The following is a 23,450-nucleotide window of genomic DNA, read 5'->3' as shown; positions in this document are numbered from 1 at the left end:
GCATTAATGCCTGGGTTCAAACTGATGAAACTCTGTGTCACAGTCAATCTGACGGTGCCAGCTCTGGGAACTTTGACGATGAACAGTTGTCTCATGCTCAACAACAGATGAGAGTCTATAATTGCACCAGGCAATGAAATAACAGAGATAGTATATGTTACAAGACCTCCATATACATACAAAGTCCTTCTGTTCTGCAGGGAACAGGTGCAACGTGGGAGTGTAGTCATGATATCCTAGGGTGGTGAAGGGGCGTGGGGTTGCTGGTGCAGCTGCCACGTACAGCCTAATGCAATCATTTCTGTGACTGCATGTCTTTTAATTGCTATTTGTTGATGAGGACATTTTTATAGAATCTGTAATGTTAACACTACTGTATGTGCTGTTTTCAAGCTTTCTTTCTAATTACTAAGTCACATTTGTTTGTTTTGCACTCCCCTTTTTGCTGCTGTTAATTGACTCGGGGATCTCAAATATGAATGAGTACTGTCACTGGGAAATGTACTCATTAAATCCCTGCTTCACAAATTGAAAAGCAATGCAAAGCAGACACAGATTTGAGAATAACAAAACAAATTTATTTTCTTTTTTTCTGTAGTGACTGATGGGTTACTTGGGGTGCTAAGCATGGATCAGCATGACTTAATGTTGATGTCAACACACTGCCATGAGAAAGAACAGAGAAAAACAGATGTATTTCAGAGAGGTTCACAGAAGACAGATATAGATCTGCTCCAGTGGATTGACGTCTATGTTATTTTCTTGAAGGGTATCTGCAGATTCAGTAATGACTCCAATCTCTTCTTGTACTTATTTTTGCGTGTTTCAGTAAGTTTTTGCATGTGTTTGCAAAACATGTTCAGTCAATCTTTTCCACAATGCTGACAAGACCTGGATACCTCAACTTAAACACCGTAACAGATACACAAGGGCTGCGGGAACCTGGGATAGAAATTAACTTTAGACAGACTACAGAAACAAAAGTCCTGGTAGGATAAATCAGAGAAGACGGTGCAGCATACACTAATAACAAGGTTTTAAAGAACTGATGAGTTTGATGGATGGGGAGGAAGATAAAAAGAAAGAGAACCTAAGCAAGAAAGGAAAAATCTTCATGAAAGGAACCTTGTACATGGAAACCCATGGTAACAGTGGTAATGACTATCCACATGGAAACAAGCACAAAGAGGGAAATAATTGAAAATGAAAAGAAGTGCCAGTTAACCTTGGCTGTGGTCCATATTAATGCAGAAGGGGCAGGAGCCAAATGAAGGTAGTGAAGGAGTAGAGCAAGGGTAGAGAAGAAGTGGGGGTAGTCTGTAGAGTGACATTAGAGGAGGGGAAGTCTGCCTGGGAGACACACTGCACTTAATCCAGCTGCCTGGGAGGGAAAGACAGATCCTGAGGCAGTTTAGAGGAAGGAGCAGGCAATTTTCAGCCCTTCTATCTGATACAAACTCAGTCCATTTCTAACCACACACACACAGGCTTTTACTCAAACACACCACACTGTGGCAGGTGGCCTCTGCCCAGATCAGTAGCTGTGGTAGAAACCATCTCAAGTGACTGGCAGAGGTTTCAACTGAGGTTTGGAGCCTCCCTGACTGAGCGTGAGCAGAGTTAGGAGCTGGAGCTTTACTTTCTTTCCTAGTGCAGAGAGACCGCACGTCAGGCACGAGGCTCTCCACTCCTCCCCTCTTCTACTCATCCTTTGCTTGGGCTCTCGTCCAGAGAATGACTGGCTCCAGTGGACCCAAGAGGAGGAACACAGACTGAAGACAGAGCACACCAGCTCCAGCTCCAGATCTGCCTGTCTGCCCTCCTACTGGGATAGACTTATACACTGAGGTTTTACAAATTAGCATCTACACCTTTGTGGGATTCATAGATCTGATTTTTCTACCTTCTTTTCATTCATCACATCAGAAAGAGTGGATCTAAGCTGTTCATACAGACAGACAAAAAAAAAAACAGACGGACTGACATATGGACAGAGGACAGTGAGCACTGCGGCGTGAATGTGGCAAGTGGACTTCTCTTCTCCCTGGTTACTAAAACCAAACAAGGATAATACCCAAAGCACTACCCTGTCCACAGAGGTAGTGGGTGGATGCAGCTTTCAGTCGACTGCTATAGGGGAAAGCAGGGGCTATATAGAAGCTGCAGAGATACACTGAGCCAATTCACATTGTTTTGATCATTAGAAAATGGACTGCTACCTCCAAGCAAGCTCTTGTTGGATTGTTATATTAAAGATTGTATCTTACTGAACAGTATTTGCAGAACGCTGCTGAGCAAACACCTGTGGGCAATTTCTTTTTTCCAAAGACCTCGGAGGCTACGTTGAGACTCTGGACTTGCATGGCTTCTAAATAGGCAAATGTAGAATGTTTATGTCAATGATGATGGTAGAGTGCATACGGACTGTGTATCTCTCACTGATGCTGCTGTATATTGCTCTGCTGGGCATGACACACACAGCACACAGCATCAACCCAAGGATACGTCTCTCCAACAAAGGTAAGAAATATCTAATGTGTGTTTCTTTTCATTTATTTTGTCAATAAATATTTATATAGCATGCTTTAAAATGCTTCCTGTGCTTCATTAATATAGAGACAATTTGATTTTTTTTGACACTGTCAAAAATTAATCAGCGCACTTTGATTTTTCTGCACAGACTAATAACTGGAAATTGGAAATGAGACAGGTATAATGCAAAATCATTGTCCATACTTAATAGACTTCTGCTCTCTGCCAGTAGTGACTGTAGCATAGTTGATGACTGCACTAAAAATTTAATAGCTAATGTTAGTTTTTATACAGTTTTAAAGCATTATAGTTTCCTGCAGAAAATATGCATAAAGTTATACATAAGCAATGAAATGATGCATCAAATGCTCAGTGAAAAAATAGTGAAGTTAAAAAAAGTGCTATTCTTTGGACGTGAGTTCAGGATGCTGTTAGTTATCATTACCGTGTAATGAGATGTTTATTGAAGATTTATGTTTTAACCTGGCACTGCGCAGCGTTGGCTCAGGGAAGACTTTGGGAAGTGCACCCTTTTTTTCACCCACTGTTGATATGTAAGGAGCCTCCTTGTAGTTTGTTTTGGTGCCCCAGCCATGGTGGTTGAGAATCTAAAATGTGGCTTTCTCTCATGCTATACTGGTGGTGTGATGGAAACGTTGTTTATTTCTTTTCTTGGTGCACGGGAATGTGCGTGCGTGCACGTGCCAGTTAAAGTGTGTGTGGGAGTTTGCAATGCCCTGGTATGTAGACTGATTTTTGTGTATCTCTTAGACAATAATGAGGGTTTTATCTTTGCAGATAAAACTCTTGAGTAAACACTGGCCTTTTCTCACAGTTTCTTTGATCTCTACAGCAACAGAAGGTGATGATTTCACATAAGCCTGTTAGTCATGGTTGAAAATAGGTGTGGAATTTGGATGGTCAATAACTCCAAAATACGTGTTTGGACTCAGTTATGAAAGCTGACAAGTCTGGTTCATCAGTAAGAGGGTGTGCTGTTTTATGATATGTACTGCACGCGTTATTTTTCTCGTCTTTGCTCATGTGTCAGCAATAGCACAATAACTTACAATGAAAAGTAAGGCAAAGTTCGCACCAAAACAAATGTTAGAAAATCACCACTGATATGCTTAGTCACAAAAAGTAGGTATTAATTATGATTGTTACTTTCGGTTCATTAATTGCCCAAGGGGCGAGCTGAGACACTCACTGACATACCACCTAGCACTCTTTCTTCCTCTCTCTCTCTCTCGCTACATGCTCTGGCTAGCACAGGGGAGCTTGAAATGGCTGCAGTTGGATCCTATCATTATGGAATGAAAAACATCTAAGTCCTAATTTATGCCTCATGGGCTGTTCTGTCAGTGATTTTTTGCACACACCCTAAACTCACACATATGCATAAACAAAGAGAGACACATGTACCGGAGAAAGAAATTCTGTAAATTCTTCACACACTGACAATTTGAATGCAGTTCAGGAAGATGGAAAGAGATGGATGTGGTTTTACTAACCTATTCCTAGAAGTATGACCATATTATCATAACATTTGGTATCAAAGCAGGTTAGAAAAACTAAACTCTTCTATTTAAGAGAAGGTTTAATAATGGGAAAGAAAATATTATAATATCAATAATGAAATACTTGTATTCTGCTTTTGGTTAGATGGGCCGATCCATGATGTGGGATCAATAGAAAGCTCAATAAATGAACAGGTCAAATTTCCAGAGTTTGTGAGATTGAATTCCTCTGGGCCCATTACCATGTGTTTTAAAGATGGCATTACTGCCATACAGTATGGACCTCTCTGCGCTTTTATGTGAGCCATACTTTGCACGTTTTATGGCAGAATTATTCACTATTTCTTTTTTTGATCTTTTCCCAATGTTCTTTTCGAGACTTCTGTTCCAGTGAAGACCTCTTTAAATGCATTTAATTCACTTTAATCCCACTCATTCTTTCATGTGCTTACACATCCAGTTAACTCCGAGCTGTTACCTAAATCATATGGTGTATCGAGTTACAAACACAGACTCTGTGCTGTTTGACCGTAATCTTCTGCTGCAAAGATTTAAAAGACTTTAAAAATAACATAAAGATGTTAATGCATCTCAGTTGCTTGGGCTTTTGCCCAATAAAACCCCCTAAGTCTTGGACTATAGCACAGAAAGCCCCCATTAGCGAGATATGCTGACCATAAAACAAAAATAAAAAGATACTGTTTGTTTTGAAATTTTCGGCCACAGAGCCATGCAGTTTGGATTTGCATCATTCAAGGTGCTTGGCAGCAGGTTGTTTTTTCAGCTCTCCAGGACTGTGAAGTGAAATGAGCTCTTCCTTTAGGACAGCCATCAATTTTGCTGCTAATGAAGCTGTTGCACAGCTAGCATGTTGACAGGCTGCAGATAGGTGGTCAGACTTAGATGTATTCTGCTGCTTCCTCAGCACTTTCATCATACTTGGCCTAAGCTGCTGAGAGTTTGATGCAGCAGATTTCATAGTTTGCATAGTTCTAATGACCCAGCTGGGGAAAAAAAAGTCACACCCAGAAACGTGTGCATTTAATTTATGAACAAATTGGAACAATAAATTGCTTGTTTAGCAAAGCTAAAACATCACTTTCTCCTGCCACATAATAGATACCTACACAGAACAGTAAAAAAAAAGGAAGAAAAATAATGACCATTTTAAAATAATTAAATTGACCAGGAATTTCCTCAGTCGTCTGCCAAGGACACGTTTTCACTAAAGCTGTAAGCATTTAGTAACAAAAATATTTTAATGCAGCGAGTCAATAAAGGGGAAAAAGGTGTTCTGGCAAGGTTAAAATCATACTGCATACCGCTTATATAAATAAACAGATGCACTTTCTTTATTTTGTCCAATTGGAAACTTCAAGAGAAAGAAAGTTTAAAAAAAACAACAAAAAACAACAACTTGTGAGCTGAATTTCATCATTTACTATTTCTTTCACACGAGTGAGCAAAACATGCTTTTTATTAAAGAAACGTTACAGTGTAGGTATAGATAAGTAAATACACTGGTCGAGAAATACAAAGCTTGTGCTTAGCGTTGCCTTTCTTCAGTAGAAACTGTAAAACTGTGTGATTTGAGCAGAGGCAGCAGAGGTGCAAGCATCTGTGAGCACAGGTAGCAATTACTCATGTCCTTTGAAACTATAATTTTAGAGGTGCCACTCCAGACAAGAAAAAGCTTTTTCTGTGTACTTTACAATCTTGAAATGATGAATATGTGGGTGACTTTCATCTGGGGCTAAGATGGAAAACACCAGTGTGACTCTAGATGTGTTTGCCTCAAAAGAAATGGGGATTTTTGCTTCTTGTTTTTTCTACTTACATATAATGTGTTAAGTGAGGAGTCCCATTATGTTTCTTGCCTCTGTGTGTGAAGAGGCCTATAATTAGCATTTACCACACTGCATCGCGGTCACAGCACAAGTCATACTGTAGACCTTTAATCAAACAGCTAGAAAATGAAGGGAATGGTGGCGTAAATCACACCTTTTAGGCTAGCACAGGAAAAGGGATCATCTTTCAGCCTTCTCCAGTCGCCTCTACAATCACCCTTCTCATATTCTCATTTTGTGTGTGTACATCTCACCGTCATTTTTTTTCACCCATTGTGTTATGTATGTGTTCTCTGGTTCATTAATGAGATGTCCAGAGGGGAAGGCAGCTGGTGAAACTCTAATATCCTTTCTGACCTTTTTGCAGTGAAGGGAGCATGAAGACTAGGTGAGTTAAGTTTGTAACAGAGAAGCATAGATAGGACAAAAATGGTGCCTCTGTAGAGTCTAAGCTGCAATGATATTACAAGGGAGGAGGATGAAGGATAGCAAAAGTGATGGATTCATTGTGGATATTGTTTGTTGTAGGCTGGTGCATCAAAGAGAGTAAATAACAGGAAAGGTCTCTCTTATTTCACTCTGCCAGCTTTTGGGGGGAAAATAAGAAGAGAGGAGAACTGTAATAAATGGTTTCACACAATATTGATCCAAAGCGTTTTTAATGTCCCCAGCTAATTATATGCAGCTAATTATGTTCAAAAGAGTGAGTGTCCACAGCCATCTGTAAAGCACATTGGATGCTCTGTCATGGTTTGGGGATGCATTTCAGCCAGTGGTGTTGGAGAGCTTAGCAAATTTTTCAACACAACCTTGAAAAAAGTCTTGAAAAACTCCATATACACCACATATCTAGTATGATTCAATAAATCGCTAGTGTGGCTAAAGACTTGTGGACAGTACTGCATTCACCGTGCTGGAATTGACATTGAAATCAGTTTGTACATTCTGGTCCTTTAACATACAGCGCCGATATACATCAAGTTATCCAGTAAGTCTTTCATTTTTATCTCAGAGGCCACATAGCCTACTTCATATATGACTGAAGGAGTAACAGATGGGGACAGGCTTTAATTACATGTCAGTCAAAGACGGCACAGTGATATATTCACAAACCTTGCAAAGAGATGAAGTACGTATGAGGTGTATGTATCTGCTTGCCTTTTGATGTGGTTTTTATCTTTTATCTTATCTTAATTTATAACTTTATTCAGGAAACATACTTGCACTCTTGTCATTACAGAGAAGCACACTCTGTCTCACCCTCCACAGACACACCATGTGGGTTTCATTTTGCTCTGTGACATCATTCCCCCTCACACAAGGGAATATAGAAACACAAGGCTGTATACCGATAATGGCATAACACCACAGTTCTTCTGCTCCTGACCCCACCCCCAGGAGTTCTGCAGTCTCACTCAGGCTTTCAGGAGAACAGACCCCCTTCTCATTTTTTTTTACCCTTTAACAGTTCACTTCAATAATTCTCTTTGTTTCTGTTCCTGCACAAGTCCCATTACTCAGTGTAATACGCGTAAGCTTATTTTGCTGGAAATACGAGCCTGTCTACCTCAAGTTTAGGTTAAATGTGTGCTTAGTCCTTGGCAATATACAAAATTATGATAGATACTTTAATTTGTGTTTTTAAGTTTCCAGGGGAATGTTCTTTTTTTCTCCATGATCTCCTGTGTGCAGTTACCTTGGTTTATGTGGCCATAGATGAAATGCTGCTAAAGTACTGCTGCACACTTGGAGACACACGCATACACATACTGTATCCCCTCATACAGCAAAACAGTATTTCCATACATGGATAAAGAAGAGATGACAAAGTTTATTTTGATTTCGTCACATCAAATCTCCTTAAACATCTATCAGCACTCCTCAGACAACCGATGAAAGTGTGCGCCTTGTGGGAGTCCATTTTCTTTGTGTCTGTCATTTGAAGTGGGATCACAGTAGGGCCATGTGTCTCTTTGGCAAAGTTGCTGGTAGAGAAACACCCTCTTCCTCCTTCCAACTACTTAGCTGTTGGCTAAGGAGCTGTCACTGGCTGCAGATGGTGAGAGAGCGAGAGAGAGACAGAGAGAAGTGTGGAGAATTGTGGAAATCCCCCCATTCCTTTATTCAGCCAGTGGGGTGGCATGCACTTATAATAACAGAGGAGAAATCTTTAAACAACTCCTCTGAAACATCCTTCAGTTCATCTGTATAATCAGAAGATCCACTGATTGTATTTTTGTAACTTCAACTGTAATTATAACATTTTTTATATGTGATTATAGGTTTTTAGAACTTGCATTTTTGCATTTCCTTTTCTTTTTCTTTCTTCAAATGAACATTGCTTACTGTAAAAACATTCCAGTTCAAAAGAGGTGAACACCATATATCTACAATGTAACAAACAAATCTACACAATTAAATGTAAGTTTATTTGCAGTTTTTCTTGTGTGTGTGTGAGAGAGAGAGACTCCTACAGGTCTATCTTAGTGCCTTGTTATGTGCATGTGTCCATATAAATCAGCTGCAACCCATCTTTATTGACATAGACAAGTGAAAAGCAGATCGAAAAATGGGTTTGACTTACACACTGTTTATTCCATCATTTTAAATTGCCCTGTAAGTCAGTCATCTAAGTGAGTAGCTGCAAATTTGACATCACAAGAAAAAAGAAAGAGCTGATTGAAAGCCAGTGTTAGAGGATTGTGCTCAATGCAAGTCCAGCTTAGCACAGAGGGATTAAGGAGATAAAAAATCTGCATGTGAGTGACACAAAAACTGAAAGAATTCCGTGTATGTGTGGTGGGGGCTGTCTGTATGTGTATGTGTGTGGATTAGATAATTACAGGAAGCATGTCTGAGCCTTGGCAGAACACCACTGCCACTCTCCGTCTCTGCCACCTAACCACCAAAGATTTAATTCTACTCAAACAAACTGTCACTTGTCTCCAACGCAGAAATCTTAATAGCAACAAAACATACACAATCACCCATTCCTCTGTGGATACCTAATCCTATTTTAAACAAATAAAACTTTCCACGGAGTGGAGTACTGTTGCCAAGAGTGATCTGCAAAATAGGATAAACACTCTCTCCTCCTATCTTGGAGATCGAGTATCACTAAAAATATACAGCGCCTAGAAAAACAAATCATACAATTACCCCCTGCAGCCCTGGCACGTAGAGGCACCTCAGTATTGTTTTAAATAGTCCAAAGGCTGTTACAGTAATATGATTAAGTAGGTTATTATTTTTTTTCTCTTCTTTCAAAAGGAGTTTGATGTACAGTGTGAAGATGAACTACCATTTTCATGAAAAGTAGGACGAATAAATGTTTTGGGTTTTTTTCACAAATTCTAGCTTGTCTGGTTGGCTTGACCTAAGGTCTCAAAAAGCACCATTAACACACACCAGATCCTCTTTCTTCCTTTACGAGGGCACCTAGCCCAACCGATCATGTGTTAATGAAAGGTTTTTCAGGCCAGTGGAACCCAGAGGAAGTGCATGCCTCTGGAAGTCTGGGACTTAGTTTAAATCCCTCTCCCCCAGTCTTTCATGAAGATTACAGAGAGCAGGTATGGTGGGGCAGCCTGCCAAGCTCAATCTCAGGTGTGCATGTGCATGGGTGGTATTTGTGATGCAAACCATGTTTGCTGGTGCGTTTATGTTTATATAAAATGACATGCATGTGATGGTCCACTGCCTCCTTTTTAGAATAAGATTTCAAATCACCTAAAGTAAAATTGACAGGGAGTGGCAGCTCATCTAAACTAATGGCTGATAAGGAGCCAGTTCGCTTTCCTGTCTGATAAAACTGCTTCCTCTCAGTACAAGAAACCATAGCCTAGTGCAACTCAAATGACCCTTCTATTATACAAAAGATTACTTCCTGAATCGTTTCAGCTTTTTTGCATTTTCGAGAAAAGAGTCATCTTCTAAGAAATCACTTATTTGTCATTTCTTTCAGATTTAGGGATGATAACCACTGTTGAAGTGAGATATAGGTATCACTGAGAAGGGAGACATAAGATGGAAAGATAACCTTTGCTGTCTGTGATTCTCATGAGGTTGGTATGAATCAAAAACACATGTTGCAATATGGCCTTGGCCACTTGAGCAGTTGGACTTTAGGCACAGGTTTCTACAGTTGTTAGAAATCTCTTGAGGAAGGGTGTCTGGCTGAAATTGACTTTCACTACAGTCAAAAAGCTACATACATGTAAAGTATATCTAAATGTGTGCTGTGTTTATTATTGTAATCAATTTATTTGTATTGTCTATATAGAGCTTTGGCAGCTGAACAGGACTTGGGTGTTCCAGAAACATGGAGTGTCACTTCAACCCCAGACCATGCTGCTGGATGAGGGCCACGAGAGGCTTTATGTTGGTGCCAAGAATGCTCTGTTCTCTCTTAGCCTGGACCAGGTTAACACACACCATGCAGAGGTGAGCCTGGTTTCTTTCCTTCCTGTCAGCAACTGCGATATTTAGACCCATAAGTCTATAGACTAGCCAAAATGAATGTAAACGCTTCTTTATCCGGCATGGGTTCAAAATGATAAGCTAAATATGGAAATGAATAAATAAAGAGGACGTTTTTTAAAACTTACTGGAGAGATACATAACAACAGGCACTGTAAGGTTAAGGGGTGAACACAAAAACAGAAAAATTATTTAAAAGTTATAGAGACAAGAGGAGAGTGGGAGAAACAGACAAACCAGCAGGACTGACAAGGCCAAATGCTAATTGGGAACATTTGGAAACAATTCGAGAATGACAGAGGCGGCGATAAGAATGAGACAGGATGCAATTAACACATCTCCCCTTTCTCATTTCTGAATTTCTACATCCTCACCTCACATTGTCTGATGAGATGCGAGCAGAGGAGACAAAGAAGAGAGGAAGTGAAACAACAGGCATTTAACATAACGAGACAGCCTTGCTTCAGGGCCTCATTTTAAAGCAATGTCAATTAAATATGACGTTTGGCACAACTGCAATGCTTAGGCATCAATAAATTGTTTTGTTATAACTTAACTTCTGCTAGTTTTAATTATAATCACAGAATGGCACAATATGACAATATAAAGCTCAGTAAGAAGAGATCAACTGGAAGAACTGAACATGATTTACGGAGACAGACAAATGAATGTATTTTGCGATTAGACTCAGATGACCCATGATGGCAGAATGGAATCCCAGCTGTGATAGGATTTAGAACAGGACCCCTGAAGTCTAGTGGTGGTGAAGATGAAGACTCAGACTTGAATAGTGTTCTGGCTGAAGTGTCTGAGGTGGAGGTGGGGAGGAGGTGGGCTGCGCAAAAGACAGTCTGAAAGGGAGAACGATGGAGAGCACAGATTTGGACTAGAGTAACGATGTCAGTTGTAAGACTGGCAGTGTGGGAAAACGGTAGACAGGTAAAAAGAAAAGCAGCCGAACACCCAGCAAAGCAGACACATGAGTGATTACAGCTTCCTTATTCCTTCCTTATTGAACTTACACATAAGCTTCATAAAGTTTAAACATGCAGTGGATCATCACAAATGCTTAATCAACAAATGAATATAAATAGCACTTGAATAGTTGTTTCAAAACTTCTCCTCCCACCTTGGTTTGTATATTCAAGCCATGTGTCATGCCTCTTTTTTACAATGAGGGTGAAAACATTTCTACAGAGAGTACACCTTTTCATCTTTGATTTTTTTCCCTTCTAGCAAGATTGCTCTCTGCTCTGGACTCCAGATGCATTTTAGGAATTAAGACATCTTTCAGCGTGGTGTGCTGAAATTGATTTCAGTCTCAGACAGGTGGACGGTCAACAAAGGAGATGAAAAAAGCGTATTAAGTAACAACAAAGACTCGGTTCCAGTCTTGCTGGCGGAGCTATGAGCAGGGATGGTGAACAGGTGTATCCCTTTCACCCGCAATGTATGACAGAGTCTTGACGTTAAATATATAAATCATGGTAAAAGCAGGAGAGAAGTCACTGGTTATGATATATGATCAAGTGCATGATCAAAGTTTCGACTCTTCATGAATTCTAGGCATAATAATGAAAAAGAAAAATATTTTTTGACATTCTTACCACATTTCTCTTACAGTCTCGTAAAATTAAAAGCATATATATATATATATATATATATATATATATATATATATATATATATAGATATAGATATATATATATATATATAGATATAGATAGATATATATATATAGATAGATAGATATATATATATATAGATAGATAGATAGATATATATATATATATATATATATATATATATATATATATATATATATATATATATATATATATATATATATATATATATGTTGTCATGGAAACAGTTATGCTCATGAAGACATCATAAAATATAGTGGGGGGTTATTACAAAACAATGGACATATGTTGCAGATGTACCACATGCAGGGTTTAATTGCAAAGTGGTTTAAAATTATAGTTTTGAAGCATGAAATGCTTGCTTTTCCAACTCCTCTTTCACGATTGATCTTCCTTGCTTTCTTCTTTTCTTATATGTCATGTGGGAGGGACTAAGATGAGGGTAGAGAGAGAAGAAGCAAATTTAAGATGTGCAAACCGAGAAATGAGAAAACGGGAGAGAAACTGAAGACACAGGGAAAAAGAACACACTCAGATACATCAATCATTGACAGAAGACAGGAAAAGACACATCAGTGGCCATAACAATTCTTTTGTGTGATATTTAAAGAGTGTAAAGAGTAAATGTGGAGGGACAATTGTGCTGTGTTTCAGATCCAGTGGGCCAGTACAGACTATCAGGTGGAGGAATGTCTCATGAAAGGGAGGGAAAAGGTAAGGCTTCTGCAATAAAATATGACTGAATATACAGATGGTTATGTTCTTTGCTATAACTTGTTGTTATTATTATTGTTAACAGTAAGCACTAATGACCAGCTGAATATTTATTGGCCTGATATGTATATGATTATGAACCTGAACATGCTTTATCAATATTATTAATGATCCAGAAACACCCTGGCATGTTTCCATTGCCCATTTTTCACTGTTTGGTCCCAGTGTAAAAGAACAACTCCCTACCGACTTTACCTTCATCCTTGTAATTCCTCCAACAGCAAGAGTGTGCAAACTACATAAAGGTCTTACAACAGTACAACCAGACCCATCTGTTGGCCTGTGGAACAGGAGCCTTCAACCCTATCTGTGCTGCGGTCAGAGTTGGGCATACATGGCAGGTGAGCCCAGAAGAAAGAACCATACAATGCCATACCATACCACTAGGGCTGACTAAAGTGCTGTACAATCACACCAAACATAAAAGACAAACTCAGGTCAAACGGTAAAAGATACAGAAAAAAAAACAAAAAAAAAAAACAATCATTTTAGGAACCAAAAGTTTAAAAAACTTAATTTCAGACACTTCAAGGTCAAACAGAATTGTGAATTATGATCTTTAGTTCTGTTACATCATTCTAATTATTCACTTTCAATATTTATACTAAAAAAAGATGTTGGATTGGTTAATGGTGGATTTCACAACGAGGTACTGGCATCAAAATGAGCAACTAATCCCAGGTTCTTTACTCTTAATCCTACCCCTTATGATGGATATGAACATGAAGTGTTTTGATAAAGTTTCAGCCCTGGGTCTGCTCTGCTGTAAAAACACTGCACATGCTGCTGTAGATGTAAAGCTTTGGTTTTGGAGAGCATAAGGCTTTGTGCATGTGAGCGTCCATGTGGACACTCTCTGCTTATAAATTTAGTGAGCAGAAGGAATAAGGTTTCCGCCCTGCATTCCAGCACTTGTCCAGTAGGTCAACCAAGCCAGGGATAGCTTCCAGGCAGGAACCACACTCAGTCATCACTCAGGTCATTGGAATGCTCATAGCTGAGCACACAACTCAGATATGGCTGATTTATGTAAGCACAGAAAACTTACATGCCAAATTGCCTCCCGAAATCATACATGTAGTACTTGAGATTGTATTCAGTCTTTAGTTACCTTTAATTTTGATCTTATTAATGTATACACTAGGAAAACCAAGATTAATAGATACTATTGAAATCGATTATGCCAACCAATGGCCAATCAACGTAATATCAGGTGGCTTAGATGTTTCAATAAAAGCACAAATCACATACCAAAGTACAGACTGGAAGTAATATTGATTAGATGTATTTTTGCTCTTTTCCATTTAGTTTTGATAGGCCACTTCTTATGATGAATGAGTTTAACCCCAGAACTGGCTTCTGTTACAGTCATGCGTAGGGGGGTAGTCACCTCACAGCAGGGTTCTGTGGCTGCACATAAATCACTGCAGTATATGACATCTCCCCTGGACTGCCATTGACTGTTAAAATCACTGGTGGCCCACAGCATGTGAGCTGTGGTTCTATAGGGAGTTCAGATCTGTATTTGTAAGCATGTGTGGGTCTGTTTGTGTGTGCATACTTCAGCTGTTAGCATCTGAACGGTAAAAGTGGTGATCTCATTATGAAATAAGAGTAGAGAATAGCTGGTTATACCCATCCAGACAGAAGTCCTCCATTTGGTCATCCATCACTTGTTGTCTCATCTATCTTCCTCCCTCATTCTAATCCATCATTTTCTGATCTTTCCTTTCTGCAGTTCTTTTCGATTTATTCCTCTACACATCAGCTTAAGGGATTTGCTTAGGTGCTGTCAAAGCTTTTGCGCAGGAGTAACTCTTTAGTGTGTGTTTGTGGCCCTGTTTTGTGAATCCCTGTGAAAATAACTACACATATATCAAAGTGTTTGCATGTTTTCCTCAGGACAGGCTGTTTGCTCTTGAAGAAGAGAGCATTACAAGTGGCAGAGGACGAAGTCCATATGACCCCAACAGTTCCTGCACATCAGCGTTATCCAGTAAGAACTGCTCAACTTACCACTCAACACCTCCCCATCTGAGGTTAAAAGATAAAGGCTCAGTTGTGAAATGACCATGTTTTCATTTTAGTTCCATGGTAAAGCATGTAAATCTCCTCTGGCCAGTAAACACTGCCACCTTGTGGTCTTTTTATTTAATTTATTTTAATAAATAATTATACTTTATATCATTTTAATCATATTTAAAGAAACTGCTGTTATTTTTTTTAATAGCACTGTTATTACTTTGTGTCTGTCCATGTGTACATTAGGAGGAGAGCTTTATATTGGCCTCTACACTGACTACTGGGAGAACGATGGTGCTTTGTGTCGACTTAACAACCAGACCTACACACGCACAGAAAGAAACGACAGATCCCAGCTAAATGGTTGGTGTACATTACAGGATTGTAATAACATGTCCTTATTAATGCGAAGGGCAAATATGTCCATATGGCGTGGCAGTGCAAACTGTGACCTCCTACTCGTGTCGAATGTGACGTTAACTATCTGGCACACATGTTTCTTCTCAAACATAGCTTCAAGGCTTATAATCATGTTAAAAAAGATGCTCATGATTTACACTACATAATTAAAGTCAATATACACTGATTAGCCACAACATCAAAACCAGCTGTCTGGGTGTCCTGTGGTTTTGGCTCATGAGCATTTGCAGCAAATGCACTGGGTCCACTAGTTTGTGTGGTAGGGCCTCTTGATCTGACTTGCGCCGGCATGTGCCACAGGTACTCAATCTCAGTTGGACCTCCAGAGTTTAGGGGCATGCACTCTTTGTTGTATTGTTAGACACTTTTGCTGGGGAGGTGCACTGAAGTCATTTTTATGGTGTGGGAGGGGTTTTATTGTTGTGGCTGATCAGTGTAACTGTGCTAATTAGTACTAGCTTTGAGATATTTTCATATTTATTATATGTTTTCTTAATAAATCATATATTCACATTTATTTTCCTAAAAAAATGTTCATATAACACTTTTTTTTTAGGTTTCACTGTATGCAACTAATTCTTCTTCCTACAGAACCCAAATTTGTTGGGTCTGCAGTTATACCTGACAATGATGACAGAGGTGATGATAAAGTTTACTTCTTCTTCACTGAGCGAGAGATGGATGCCGAAGGTGTGACCAAGGCCGTTTATTCCCGTATTGGACGGGTCTGTGCGGTGAGAACACTACAGAAACAAAATCCAACCAAAATGTTTATACTGACCGTGACATTAAAACCTATACATGCCTTTATCTCTCAGAATGACCAAGGAGGACAGAGGATGCTGGTGAACAGATGGACCTCCTTCCTGAAAACTCGTCTGATCTGCTCTGTGGCTGGACCCAATGGCATCGATACGCATTTTGATGAGCTCGGTAAAGAAACAACAAAGCCTTACAAGCCACGTTATCTAATGATTGCTTTTTTCTTCTTCTTCTTTTTATATCGCACCCATCCACATTTACAAGTTTCAGATGTTCATCACATCTTGTGTCAATGTCTCATTCATTACTGCTGCCTTTGCCACACAAACCATCCCATTTAGAGGGAAAAATGTGATTAATGAGACATCATGAGAATAAATGAACAACTCCCACTGCTTTACTGGAGATGTCAAAGATGCATTAAAGGCACATCTAACCATCTGCATGAAAAAAAAACCTTTCTCTAAAACTTTGAACTAAATTTTAATGCCAGCATGCTAACATACTCAGAATGGCAATGATAAGAGACAAAAAAATGTCAGCTTCATGTGTGCTCAACAATATACACACTAAATCTAAATGATACATTTTGTGTTTCAGAGGACGTGTTTGTGCTCAACAACAAGGATGAGAAAAACCCAGAAGTCTTTTGCCTCTTTAGCACAACAAGGTGAGAAATGAGATGTCAGCATTTCATTAAAGAATTTCGCTCTCTATCAAATTTACTGATGAACCCTTTCTTTGTAGTACGGTGTTTAAAGGTTATGCAGTCTGTGTCTATCACATGGATGACATCAGAGCAGCCTTCAATGGGCCTTTCGCCTTCAGAGAGAGACCTGAGCATCACTGGACACCTTATGAGGACAGAGTCCCCTATCCTCGACCTGGATCTGTGAGACCCAAATTTGAAATAAATCACGTTTATGTGATTTAATTAACAGTTTCACCAGCATTGTTTATCGAGGGCACTCTCCTATTCTCACATCCAGTCTGTGTTCAGAGCGGATGTCCTTTAAAATACAGAGTGCTGAAAGAATGCAGAGCAGTGTCAGTGAATGTCAGCACTGTTGTGGCTACCTTAGCAGGTCATGCCAGGGCAGTTTGAGCATGACTAATGCGTGTCAGCTTTTTTCTTTTCAACTTATGCAGTGAGGAAGCAATAAATAGTCTTTGCTTATCTTTGTCCCATCCTCTTCTCTATTTGCTTACATCACAGTGTGCCAGTAAAGTGAACGGTGGTGGCTTCTCCAGCTCTAAGGAGTTCCCTGATGAGGTCCTGCGTTTTTTGCGTTCTCACCCAGTGATGTATAATCCAGTCCTTCCGCAACATCATAGACCAGTCCTATTACAGACAGAACCAGGCAGAAGAAAGTTGACCCAGATTGCAGTTGACAGAGTCCAAGCCCAAGATGGACACTACCACGTTCTTTACATTGGCACAGGTATAGGCACTGTACTGGACTGCATAAATCCATGCAAAACGTGCAAGTAATGAGTATTTCATCAAAAAAGACACCAAAGAAATTTAATAGGTGTTCTGTAAAAACAAATACAAAGTCATTGCATAAATAGTTTTAAAACAACATTTTCTTACCATTTCACACATAACTTGTTTGTTTGCTTTTGTTTGCAGAAGTATAATGTTTATCTCTCCTTCTGTTAGATGACTCAGTGGTGTTGAAATTTATCACCATCTACAACAAAGACACAGATACTATGGAGGAGGTGCTGCTGGAAGAGCTAGAAGTTTTCAGGGTACCATATTTTTTTGCTCCAGAATGTGAAAGCAAAGTAGACTTTGTTCCCAAGTGAATTCTGCATTATAATACGTCCACACCATAATTCAGCTGCTGCAGCGACACCACGAGAGGATAATGATTTGCTGATTTTCTTGCTTTCGATCATCAGAAGAGTACAAGTGTGATTGTTCAACCTGACAGCTGAGAGATCTTCATTATAACATGAATACATTAGCTCTTCTCTACTAAGATCAGTTACATCTGAAAATTACTCAACAAGAAGTGGTTGCTGCTGTTTTCATTAAGAGCTGATTTGGTATGGACAGAAGAATGACAAGAGGCTTTCAGCTATGGTTTTTAATAGCATACAATGAACCAACCACTTATTCAGCTTTATTCTTAAATAACAGTAAAGTTTTTCCCTTTTTTGCAGGTAAAAACACCAGTGACAGAGATCCTAATATCACCTAAAAGGGTAAGACAATAATCTGAATAGTTATTTGTGTTACTAATGCAGTTCTGCAGTTCTCCTGTTTAGCCACAAGATGATAACATTGTGACAGTATGCATAACACTGTATTGACATGATCTGCATGATTGCCTGTGCGTTGTTAAGTAGATCTGAGGAAAAGACATAATGTATATACAAAGTCTCATTTTAATTAGCCTGCAAATCAATTCTAATGGACCACATTTTTTTGGTTCACAGCAACAGCTGTATGTTGGGTCAGAAGAGGGTTTGGCTCAGGTCAGACTGCATCAGTGTGACCTCTATGGTTCAGAATGTGCTGACTGTTGTCTGGCCAGAGATCCCTACTGTGCCTGGGATGGTATCACCTGCTCCAGATACTACCCTGCTGGAGTCTACCCCAGCAGGAGGTAACAGCATATATACACAGCCTTCAGTACAGGAGTCATTTTCTTTTTATCGCAAATGTCTGCAAGAGCTATCATCTGTTTGCACCTTTAATAGTAGACACCCCCTCGGGTTCCATTTCAGGATCTTGCACTGAAAGTCACAATGCTGTGAAGCTGGTTTCCCAAGTCATTATCACAGACACTGAGAGACATGCCAGCCAGATGTTATGTAATGCCAATCAGTATGCACTTGATCACCCTCTTCCTCTTTCCATCTTTCCTGCTCTCTTTTCCCCACGCTCACGTTCTCTGTCTTTCTTTTCACCCATCGCTTGCACTTTCATCACATGTTCAAAATTACTCTCTTTTTGCTTCTCTCTCACTTTTTAGCCGACGATTCAGGCGGCAGGATGTGCGCCATGGCAACGCTGTCCAGCTGTGCAATGGGCTGCAAATTGATGGTTAGTGTATAAAAGAACTGTGGGATGTGCATGTTTGTGTGGGTGTGCATGGCCACTTGCCTGTATTTACTAGAATATTAAAAATGTTGTCAGACAAATATGGTTACATGTTGCAAAAACCGTTTTTAAAAAAAACTATGTGATTGGTGCACTTGTGCTATAGCAAAAGAACAATGAACAATTCAATGTACATTTACCAACTAATGAAAGGTCAAAGCAGCTCAATGTCATTTTTCTTGCCTCACTATGTTTTATGATGTGTGCGTATTGGTGTGTAGATGAAAAATGGCACAGAGCTAAAGACAGGCTGGTGTACGGGGTGGAGAGCAATAGCACTTTATTGGAATGTGTCCCGCGATCACTTCAAGCCAAGGTCCTTTGGTTCTTCCAGAAAGGAGGGGAGAACCATCAGGTAAGTCTGATGCATGTTTAAAATACAACGAACATACTTGTATTAAGTATGTTATTGTGATAAACAAGTTGTCACATTTACTTAGATGACAAGGTCCATAGATTGTTACAGATTTAAATGCGTATATCTTACATTCCATCTAATTCAGTAGTGTAGAGAAAGTCAGAAAGGTTATATTCCTAAAAATCTTTTTAAAAAAGTCACTGAGTTAAGCATATTATTAAAATACTAACATTCTGTCAACCTAATTCATAAAATGACATCAGTGGCATAAAAAGTTGTTTTATCTCTTGCTTCATGTAGGTTCAAGGTGATGAACGAGTTGTTGTGACCTCACATGGGCTGCTGTTCTTACGTGTAAGAGGTTCAGATGCTGGTGTGTACGTATGTCAGACGGTGGAACACGGATATGTGCACACATTGCTACGTATCACTCTACATGTGCTCAGAGGAGAGAAGGTGGAATCAGCAATCCACATGGTCAATGATGGAGATGGGGCAAAAGCAGCGGCTTTGTGTCACTCTTCCATGGGTCCCCCACCACGCCCCAGCATCAGCCCCAAATCTCTGGCACCATCCCTGGCATCAGGCTCCCACTCCAGGCTGTGGTACAAGGAATTCCTCCAGCTGATTGGCTATGGGGATGCTCAAAAAGTGGAAGAGTACTGTGAGAGAGTGTGGTGCTCTGATAAGAAACGTAAAAAGACTAAAAAAAAGTATGTTCCTCTGGCTGGTGAGAAGAGAGTGAAAGGAAAGGGAGGGGAGAACTCCCACAGAGCTCCCAGGCACACCTTGGACACCTGAGGAGAGCAGAGACTCACTGCACATACATACATGCACTCATACACAGTCTAAAGGTCAGACTCGCTCAGTGTTTGCACCATGTAAAAGGTTTTCACTTTGCTTTCGACAAGAGCAGTACAAAAAAAAGAGAGAAAAAGAACAGTAGCAAGCTGCCTCGCTGTTGTAGCTACATTCATTACTGAGTAGTTTGACTGTGTTGTTTCCTCTTGTTTAAAAAACACTGCCTTTTTTTTTTGTCGTATAAACTTATTTTTGGCGCCAATCAACATTACAAACTTAAGTGTCAGTATGGAGAAAGTGACCTGGAAGCATATGGACAACAGCAACATTGCTTCAAATCTGAAGAGACATGTGTTAATATCCGCTCCCTTGGATTGATCCAGCCTACCCCATCCCAGCTGTCAATTGAAGTGCACACAGAGGCTGCTTTACTTCTAATACAACGGTAAAATCCAGCAAACTCTTACGGCACCTACAGTGCCATGAGAGGGAACAACTGCCTTTTTACCTTATTTGTTACTACGGTAACTTATTTTCGTTTTGTTTTTTTTCTCTGAGTACTTTAGCTTTTTAGGTGTCATTAACTGGAGAATATGTTGTTTTTGAACAATGAAAAATAATTTGAGCATTATAATATTGCTATTTTGATTAGACTGCAGTCATGGCTTTGGGGTGTGTAGTTACAATGACCACAATACAAGGCGTGTTGTGATGCCACTGTTATTGATATTTGAGGCATGTTTCTGTTACAGTTGCACCCTTGATGAAAATAATTATTATCTAAGCACTTCTAAAAGTTTATACATTGGATGAAATGTGATCTTAGTAGTGGATCTCATTGTTGCTCTGTGTCTGCATTTATTATGTGTCTACTATTGTGATCAAATGTACCAACAGTATTGTGTGTATTGTATGCTGTATTTATCTAAAATTCAGGGTGGTCCTTATGTGCATATCTGATAATTATAACTGTGTATTCCAAAAATGATTTATCCTTCTCCGCTTCCTGACCTGTTCGCCTTCTGTTTTCTCTCGTACTGTTTCTCTTTCCTCCTTTTGACACTCTTTAAAGCCACGTTATGATTTTGTTTCTCATGAGTGATGCTGTAGATGGGCTTTACCACAAACAGTAATGTACATCACCAAATTTCTCTGTGAAGAAAAACACCAAATAAATGATAGGGTCACTAGCCAAGCATATCATTAGCAAAACTGATGAGTCGGTATGTATATTCAATTTATCCTGGAATGACAAGAAAAGAAATGATCTTACAGTGAAGTATACACTGTAGTCGTGTGGTAATTACTCCAGAGGACCATATTTCTTCTTTATTATTTATTTCTTTTCTTTTTTACATTGTTTTGATCTTTATGGTATGTGATTAAAAAAAAAATCCACTTTTCTATGTCAGGCCTTAATGTCACTTATCATTCACCTTGAGTATTCTTGATAAAATGTTGTGTCTGCTATACCCCCTATAAATTCTTGTCATTAAAAAAAGATGGACCATCCTTCCCTGGTGTCACCTCTGTGGTTAAGCAATCAATAATGGCAACGCATACTCCGAGTGTGTGTAACAGCATACACACACAAACAGATGGAGAAAGTGGTTATGCAGTAGTAGTGATTAAAAAGACAAAATATATATATATATATATATATATATAATTTTTATAATAATCTACTATAATATAATATATGTTTATATTTATTTTACCTCTATTATTTCTCAGCAAATAGAACTTCTTTGTTTTAATATCAACATTAAAACAACTGAAATGATCACAGCAAGATTTTCCTATATTTTATTAAAAAGAAAGCACACCAAATGTACCGACAGTATTATGTGTATTGTATGCTGTATGTATATTGTATACTATTGTATGGTAGCACACCATCTGTCAGTTCTAAGGTTTTACATATCAGGGCATCATAAAAATCACCTGGTAGGTCTTAAAATTTGGTAAGCAACACATGGCATATTACACTGTGCAATTATTTAATAAAAATTAAGCCAACATGCAGAAGAAGTGTGTGAAAAATTAGTACACCCTTACTGCTTCCGTAAAAATTGAGAGTAAGTAGCAGCCTGGTGCTTATGATCAAATGCACTTGATTGTCCTTAAGTGTGGGCACCTCTAGGAAAGCAGTTCTGACAGTTTGTTGGTCTGGAGCTTTTAGATTTACAAACATAATCAAAAGAAGGAAAGGGAATGGAAAGCAATGACCTTAAAGGAGCAACTATTGCCTCTGATCAATCTGGGAAGGGCTATGAGACCATTTCCAAGCTATCTGAAGTCCATCATTCTACAGTGAGAAAGACTGTTCACTAGCGGAAAACATTCAAGACGGGTGTCAATCTTCCCAGAGTGGACATCCCAGCAAATTCATCAGAAAGCAAGACTGAGGATGCTCAGAGAAACTGCAAAAAAGAACTACATGTCAGACTCTGTAAGCAGCAATCAAAATATCAAACGTTAAAGTTCAGAAAAGTGCCATTTGCACTGGACAACTATGGCTTGTTTTGAAGTTTTGCCAAGAGAAGGTTGCTTCCCGATTAAAAGAAGGTGGTAGCATAGTTCAGGTTTGCCGAGCTGCACCTGAAGAAAGTACAAAACTTCTGGAACTTGATGTCCTTAAGACCAAAGTGGAGATGGCTGGCCATGAACCACAGCCCCACTTTTTTTTCTTTTCTTTTTTTTGCATTTATATTATAGTCAGTGTTGGGAAGGTTACTTTTAAAATATATTGCACTATGGATTACAGAATACATGACCCAAAATGTATTTTGTAACGTATTCCGTTACATATTCCAAAGTAACTGTATTCTGAATACCACCTTTTTAAACGGTAACTGTAACAGAATACAGTTACTCATATTTTGTATTTTAAATACGTAACGGCGGTACATGTATTCCGTTACCCCCCAACACTGATTATAGTGCAGTATGTATTTACCTGTATAAAATGTCACCGTCACCGAAAAATACATCTAGGGCAACCAATAACATCTGTTCAGGGTTCTTTTTATTCTCCAGAGTGAAATACATACTGGGACATCAGACTCATTCACATTCCGCCTGGGTCTACCTGAGTCAGTGGGGTGCTGAAGGCATTTCAGAATGGAATTCATGCTGCTGATTTATTCCACATGGCTACCATAGCAACAGACT

The 23,450-nt window shown here is 39.2% G+C and overlaps 1 protein-coding gene across 1 annotated transcript; it reads left to right on the top strand.

Annotated features, from left to right (window-relative positions):
• The first annotated feature begins 1,445 nt into the window (after positions 1-1,445).
• sema3e (sema domain, immunoglobulin domain (Ig), short basic domain, secreted, (semaphorin) 3E) lies at positions 1,446-21,788 on the top strand. The gene is made up of 17 exons (XM_085282012.1): positions 1,446-2,520; positions 10,182-10,342; positions 12,679-12,738; positions 13,020-13,139; positions 14,701-14,794; positions 15,067-15,183; positions 15,832-15,974; positions 16,059-16,173; positions 16,603-16,672; positions 16,750-16,894; positions 17,219-17,444; positions 17,666-17,757; positions 18,175-18,216; positions 18,451-18,620; positions 18,990-19,060; positions 19,339-19,472; positions 19,776-21,788. Exons 1-17 carry the CDS (start codon positions 2,388-2,390, stop codon positions 20,274-20,276), a joined length of 2,394 nt encoding a protein of 797 aa, XP_085138138.1. The 5' UTR covers positions 1,446-2,387; the 3' UTR covers positions 20,277-21,788.
• Positions 21,789-23,450: the final 1,662 nt, after the last annotated feature.

The sequence above is a fragment of the Mchenga conophoros genome, linkage group LG7 (genome assembly GCF_057382185.1).
Source record: "Mchenga conophoros isolate Kocher_MC1m ecotype Shallow Benthic linkage group LG7, M_conophoros_male_GT1.1, whole genome shotgun sequence".
NCBI classification, from domain to species: Eukaryota; Metazoa; Chordata; class Actinopteri; order Cichliformes; family Cichlidae; genus Mchenga; species Mchenga conophoros.
The sequence above is the reverse complement of the archived record's forward strand: the minus strand, read 5'-3'. Positions and strand labels throughout refer to the sequence as shown.